Consider the following 6518-nt stretch of genomic DNA (forward strand, 5'->3'; position numbering starts at 1 on the left):
TGAGTTGTAAAGCTTTTTCTGATCACTTCCATTCTGGGCATAGTGTTAAGAAATTTGCCCACAATAGCGTATTGGCATCTATTGGCTAGAGTGACCATATAGTCTTTACTGGTGAAGATAACCGCTGGTTGACCCGGTTTGGTGGTTATTTTGGGTGGCATTCCGGATTAGATATTGGGACAACAGTTTTATATGGGATTGGCGGATAACTTGAAGGCTAATATTGATGCTTCAGCAGGTGGAGCATTTTTGAGCAAGTCATTTAGAGAATGTAAAGTCCTGCTAGATCAAATGGCTCAAAACTCAGGCTGGATGACAAGATACACTACAATCACCCTAATAGTTCACTCAGTAGCATTGGACCCTAACAACACTATAGCCGAGAATATGGCTACTCTGATGACGCAAATGAGAATCCTCACCAAGAAGATTGATGAATCAGGCCAGAAGTAGGTACACATAGTTGACACGACTAATGGGGGATTATGTACACCATGCATTAACCAACCATACGTGTACTCGATGAGTGGTGAAAATGAAAACCAAAACTATCAGGAGAATATGAACTATATAGGCAACTATGGAGGCCAGAGGCAAGGTGGTCAAAATTGGGGGCAGCAGAATCAGCAGTATAGACCAGCACAACAATAAAATAACACCAACAATCCTGGAGCTATGCGACTACAGGGTCAAGTAGTGCCTTACCAAAGGCAACAGGGATACAGTCAGCAAAATCAGCAGCTAGCTTATCAACAGCCTCAACAACAACAACTAGTGAGACAAGATGATGGATTGTCTGAAATTAAAGGAATGCTGCAACAACTAATTGGGTCTAACGGAAAACTGTGAGAGAAGGTGGAAGCACATGAATCAGTGATAAAAGGCATTGAGATTCAATTAGGGCAGATATATATGGCTTTGAATAATCGTCCCCAAGGGACTTTACCTGCAGACACACATGTCAATCCGAAGGAACAAGTCCTGAATCAGCTTATGGCGGTGAGTTTGAGAAATGGTAGAAATCTTGATTTAGAGCAAGAAATCGCTCGTGAGAACCGATCAACTGAAACACTTGTGTCAGTGCCAATTGAGGTAGATGAGTCAACTGAGATAACAAAAGTGAGAGTGCAGCCAGCCCAGGAGGAAATAAACAAGGAAAAAGAGGTTGCAGAAGAGACTGAGAAAGTGCAAGAGAAGGCACTAGAAAAAGTGCCTGAGCAAGATCTAACTCAAGCCATAGGAAAGAAGCGAGCTCCAGCACCCTTACCACAAAGGTTGGCCAAATATCAAAAGGATGAGAAATACAAAAGATTCATGGAAATGCTGAAGCAAATTCAGCTAAACATTCCTCTAATTGATGATTTGAGAGAGATGTCCGATTATGCAAAAATGATGAAAGACTTGATGTCTCGTAAGTTCGACTTTCAAGACTTAGCAACTATCACATTGACACAGAACTGTAGTGATGTCGTGACAAGACCTATAGCTGAGAAGCTATCCGACCCTAGAAGCTTCACAATTCCATGCACCATAGGTAGTTATGCATTCGCCAAAGCATTGTGTGATTTGAGGACAAGCATAAATCTGATGCCATTGTCTATCTATAAGAAGTTAGGCATTGGAATAGCAAGGCCCACATCCATGTTACTATAGTTAGCTGACTGAACGGTGAAAAGTCCATCAGGTATACTTGACGATGTACTTGTGCAAGTTGGAAAATTCGTGTTTCCAGCAGATTTTGTCATTTTGGACTGCCAGGTTGATGGGGAGATTCCCATAATTTTGGGGAGGACGTTCTTAGCCACAGGAAGAGCTCTGATTGATTATGAAACGGGGGAGCTGAAGATGAGACTGAATAATGAAGAAATAACATTTAATGTGCAAAAGTCTATGCGGCGACCCAGTGAGTTTGCAAATTGCTCTTTGACAGACGCAGTGGATGTGATCATGGAGGAAGACGATGAGGCACTTAATGCAAAAGACCCTCTAATAGCTTGTCTCGTGAACTTAGAAGAAGTAAATGGGTGTTAGCTCTTCAAGGGCAGGGGTACTAGAAAAGAGAGCTCGAATTTGAGCCTTTAGACTCGGAAGAAAGAAAGATTCCTCCAGCCAAGCCATCGATCAAAGCGCCACCACAATTGGAGCTAAAACCGCTACCATCTCACCTCAGGTATGCTTTCTTGGGACCTAACTTGACTTTACCTATTATTATCTCATCTGGTTTGTTAGATGTACAAGTAGAACAACATTTGCAGGTGTTGAAAGAGTGCAAAACTGCAATCGGTTGGACCATCATAGACATTAAGGGTATCAACCTGGCATTCTATATGCATAAGATTCTACTGGAAGATATGCACAAACCTTATAGAGAACATCAAAGAAGGCTGAACCCAAACATAGAAGAGGTGCTAAAAAAAGAAGTGATCAAGTGGTTAGATGCGGGAATTATTTTTCCCATCTCTGATAGCAATTGGGTTACCCAGTTTAGTGTGTGCCAAAGAAAGGTGGGATAATTATTGTGTAAAATGAGAACAACGAGTTGATCTCAACGAAAATAGTCACGGGATGGCGAATTTGTATGGATTACAGAATATTGAACAAGGCCACCCGAAATGACCATTTTCCCTTGTCGTTGATTGATCAGATGCTAGCTAGATTGGCAGAGAGGTCTCATTTTTGCTTTTTGGATGTATACTCGGGGTATAATCAAATATCTATTGCCCTGAAAGATAGAGAGAAAACGTCATTCACCTATCCATATGGCATTTACGCTTTTCAGAGAATGTCGTTTGGCCTATGCAATGCACCCGCGACATTCCAAAGGTGCATGATGGCCATCTTCACAAATATTGTAGAGGATATAATGGAGGTTTTCATGGATGATTTCTCAGTGGTGGGAAATTCTTTCGATAATTTCCTTAGGAATTTGAAAAGAGTGTTGCAGAGATGTCTGGAAATGAATCTGGTGCTAAACTGGGAAAAATGACATTTTATGGTACATGAAGGTATAGTCTTGGGACACCTAGTGTCAAGTAAGGGCATTGAGGTGGACCGTTCCAAGATTGATGTAATAGAGAAGCTGCCACCACCCACTTCCGTCAAGGCAATAAGAAGTTTCCTTGGTCACGCCGGTTTTTACAGGCGGTTCATAAAAGGTTTTTCCAAGATTGCTAACCCTTTATGTAAATTGCTTGAAAAAAATCACCCTTTTGTATTTTCTGATGACTGCACGGTAGCTTTTGAGGGATTGAACAAGAGGTTAGTGTCTGCACCTATCATAGTTGCACCCGACTGGGAGCAAACATTTGAGCTGATGTGTGATGCAAGTGACTATGATGTGGGAGCAGTACTTGGACAGAGAAAAGATAAAATAATGCATCAATTCTACTACGTAAGTAGAACATTGAATGGCGCTCAACTGAATTACACAGTGACAAAAAGAGATGCTAGCAATGGTGTTCACATTTGACAAATTCTGGTCCTACTTGATAGGCTCGAAGGTAATTGTTTATACTTACCATGTTGTTATCAGGTACCTAATTGATAAGAAGGAGGCAAAGTCACGCTTGATTCGATGGGTTCTACTACTACAAGAGTTTGACTTGGAAATTCGTGATCGAAAAGGAACGGAAAACCAAGTTGCCGATCACTTGTCCAGACTTGAAGGAGCTGAAACGAAGGTTGAGGTGGAAGAGATCATGGAGACTTTCCCAGATAAACAATTGTTGGGCACGAGCCTTAATGTAGCGTCATGGTATGCAGACATTGCAAACTACCTAGCAAGCGGTATTGTTCCCTATGACGTGTCTTCTGTGCAGAAGAAAAAGTTCTTTCGTGATTGTCGCATGTATTTCTAGGATGAACCGTATTTGTTTAGGATTTGTATTGATAATATGATCCGGAGATGTATTCCCGAGATAGACCAAGCTTCTGTTTTGCAGGCATGTCATGCTTCACCTTATGGAGGCCATTTTGGGGGAGTAAGTACAATAGCTAAAATGCTTGAGTCGGGCTTTTATTGGTCGACGTTGTTTAAAGATGCACGTTGTTGGGTTAAGAGTTGTGATGAGTGTCAAAGTACGAGGAATATTTCCCGTCGACATGAACCATGAACCCAATTCAAGAGGTAGAAGTTTTTGATGTATGGGGAATCGACTTTATGGGACCATTTGTCAGCTCATACAACAACAAGTATATACTAGAAGCAGTGGACTATATGCAAAAGGAGTTATTGGTTTCCTAAGAAAAAATATCTTCATCCAATTTGGAACTCCAAGAGCGATCATCAGTGATGGAGGAGCTCACTTTTGCAATCGAGCCTTCGCAAAGTTGCTGGAAAAATATGGCATACTCCATAAGGTTGCCAGTCCGTATCACCCACAAACAAGTGGTCAAGTTGAGGTGTCAAACTGATAAATCAAGAGTGTTTTGACCAAAACTGTAAATGCTACTCGGACTGATTGGGCGAGAAAATTGGATGATGCACTATGGGCCTACCGCACTGCATTCAAAACTCCGATTGGTATGTCACCGTACAAATTGGAGTTCGAAGAGGTGTGTCACTTACCGGTGGAGATAGAGCATAGAGCTTTTTGGGCATTAAGGCAATTAAATCTTGATATGGAGGCCGCTGGTACGAGTAGAGTCATAGAACTTCAAGAACTCGATGAGTTTTGTTACCATGCTTTTGAAAGAACCATGTTGTATAAGGAAAGGATGAATATCATGCATGACAAGCATATTCAAGAGAGGATTTTCAAACCCAGAGATACCGTGTTGTTGTATAATTTAAGATTGAAACTATTTTCGGGTAAGCTGAAATCTAGATGGCCGGAGCCATTTAGAGTGGTGCAAGTACTCTCAAGTGGAGCTGCATAAATTGAATCTGAGGATGGAACGAACAAGTTTAGAGTCAATGGGCAAAGGTTGAAATATTACCTTGGCATGGAGGAGGAAAACGTTGTATCGGTGATTCATTTGAAGGAGCCTCAATTGTTGAGTGAACCTTAAGTTTGATCGCATGCGTCGTGTCGCGGCATTAAATTAGGTGCTCGTTGGGAGGCAACCCAATGCGTAGTTTATTTTAACTTAACTAGAATTTTCTCCTTGCTTTTACTTACTAACAAGTTTTAGTTAAGTTTTGTTGTTTGAACAGGTAACAGAGCACTTTGGGATGTCATTGCGCTTGGAGTCGGGCACAACACGGAATACAAATCACATGAGTACGCTCCAGACCTCGACATCTACCCCGTGCCACAAAGACTAAAGAATAACAGACCTGGCAGCAGACCTCGCATTGCTAGGTAATTACCTTGAGTTTCGCCTTGCATCACGCGGGATACAACGAGTTGCACCTCACGTCGCATGGGATACAACGAGCAGCACCTCGCATTTCACCTCGCCTCGCACGGGATACAGCGAGAAGCACCCCGTATTAGCCTTACGTCGCAAGGGATACAACGAGCAGTACCTCATGTTAGCCTCGCATCGCGCAGGTTATAGGGAGGTCAGTGTCACATTAGCCTCGCAGTGCACGGGTTATAGCGAGGTTAGGTAAGTTTAATTTTTTTTAACTTCTTAATCCCACCGGTTATAACTCAAAACACACACACACACATTAATTAAAACATAATAGAAAAATTCCTCTCTACTGCCCACTCCTATTTTTCCCCTCCCTCTCACACACAAACTCCATTGAAGACTTTCATACACCCTTTCCTTCAAGTCACTTGAAACATTAGTTGAAGAGAAAATCCTCCTACTAAGCATCTAAGGTATGTTTATAACTCTTTTCTTTGTCAAAAATGCGAATTGAGTTAAAGAATGCAATTCCCCAACTTTTGGGTATATCTTCATAGGAAGAATGTGCTTGCTAGCCCTAATCCCATTAACCCCATAGGATTTGTATTATTGTTATGTACAAGGGTGGTAACGTGAAATCCCCAAGCCGATTTGGAAGGGTGAGGCAATCCCTCATCCCTACAAGCACTAACTTGGTATTAGTGCACACTAAGTGTTTGTCAAAATGCCTCAAAGGCATTCTTTGCCCAAATGGAGTTCTAGACTCCGGGATTGTTATAGTAGTGCTATGTCGCCTTGCACCACTCCAAATTGCAAGTTTAGGTTGGTTCATCGGTAGCTATATGCATCCCAATTATAGTAAACATCATTTTGCCATTACTTGATTCTCATGCTAAAATTCAAGAGGTGAAGTTTGAGTAGCCTCAAAATGGTTGAACATCATGTCGTGAACTCTTAAGAGTGGGGTCGCAAGACCATGTTTTGAATTGATTCATATGCTTTATCACTGAGGAATATTCACTTATGAAGGTACAAATATGCCTCCTAAAAAAGACGATGGTAAAGGCAAGGGCAAGGCTACTGCTCCTACTAAGGCCAAGGCTTCTTTCAGACCTCCATCGAAAAAGAGAAAAAGAGGGGAGGCCACTTCAAGCCAAGTTGAAGGGTTGCAAGCAGTTGCAGCAATAGAAGCCACATGTCCACAACCTGAGGGATAA

The 6518-nt window shown here is 41.8% G+C and overlaps 1 protein-coding gene across 1 annotated transcript; it reads left to right on the forward strand.

Annotated features, from left to right (window-relative positions):
• Positions 1 to 912: 912 nt before the first annotated feature.
• On the forward strand, positions 913 to 6518 carry LOC138906118 (uncharacterized). The gene is made up of 7 exons (XM_070194639.1): positions 913 to 1534; positions 1685 to 2016; positions 2256 to 2504; positions 2780 to 2948; positions 3006 to 3258; positions 3533 to 3786; positions 6331 to 6518. Exons 1-7 carry the CDS (start codon positions 913 to 915, stop codon positions 6516 to 6518), a joined length of 2067 nt encoding a protein of 688 aa, XP_070050740.1.

The sequence above is a fragment of the Nicotiana tomentosiformis genome, chromosome 2 (genome assembly GCF_000390325.3).
Source record: "Nicotiana tomentosiformis chromosome 2, ASM39032v3, whole genome shotgun sequence".
Taxonomy (NCBI): domain Eukaryota; kingdom Viridiplantae; phylum Streptophyta; class Magnoliopsida; order Solanales; family Solanaceae; genus Nicotiana; species Nicotiana tomentosiformis.

What these genes read in the sequence shown, in the direction of transcription:
- LOC138906118 (XM_070194639.1), top strand. Translation starts at nt 913, where the DNA reads ATGGCTTTGAATAATCGTCCCCAAGGGACTTTACCTGCAGACACACAT. An exon ending in CACAATTCCATGCACCATAG is followed by an intron (nt 1,535 to 1,684) that starts GTAGTTATGCAT and finishes AAAGTCCATCAG; the next exon opens with GTATACTTGACGATGTACTT. An exon ending in GAAAAGAGTGTTGCAGAGAT is followed by an intron (nt 2,949 to 3,005) that starts GTCTGGAAATGA and finishes TGGTACATGAAG; the next exon opens with GTATAGTCTTGGGACACCTA.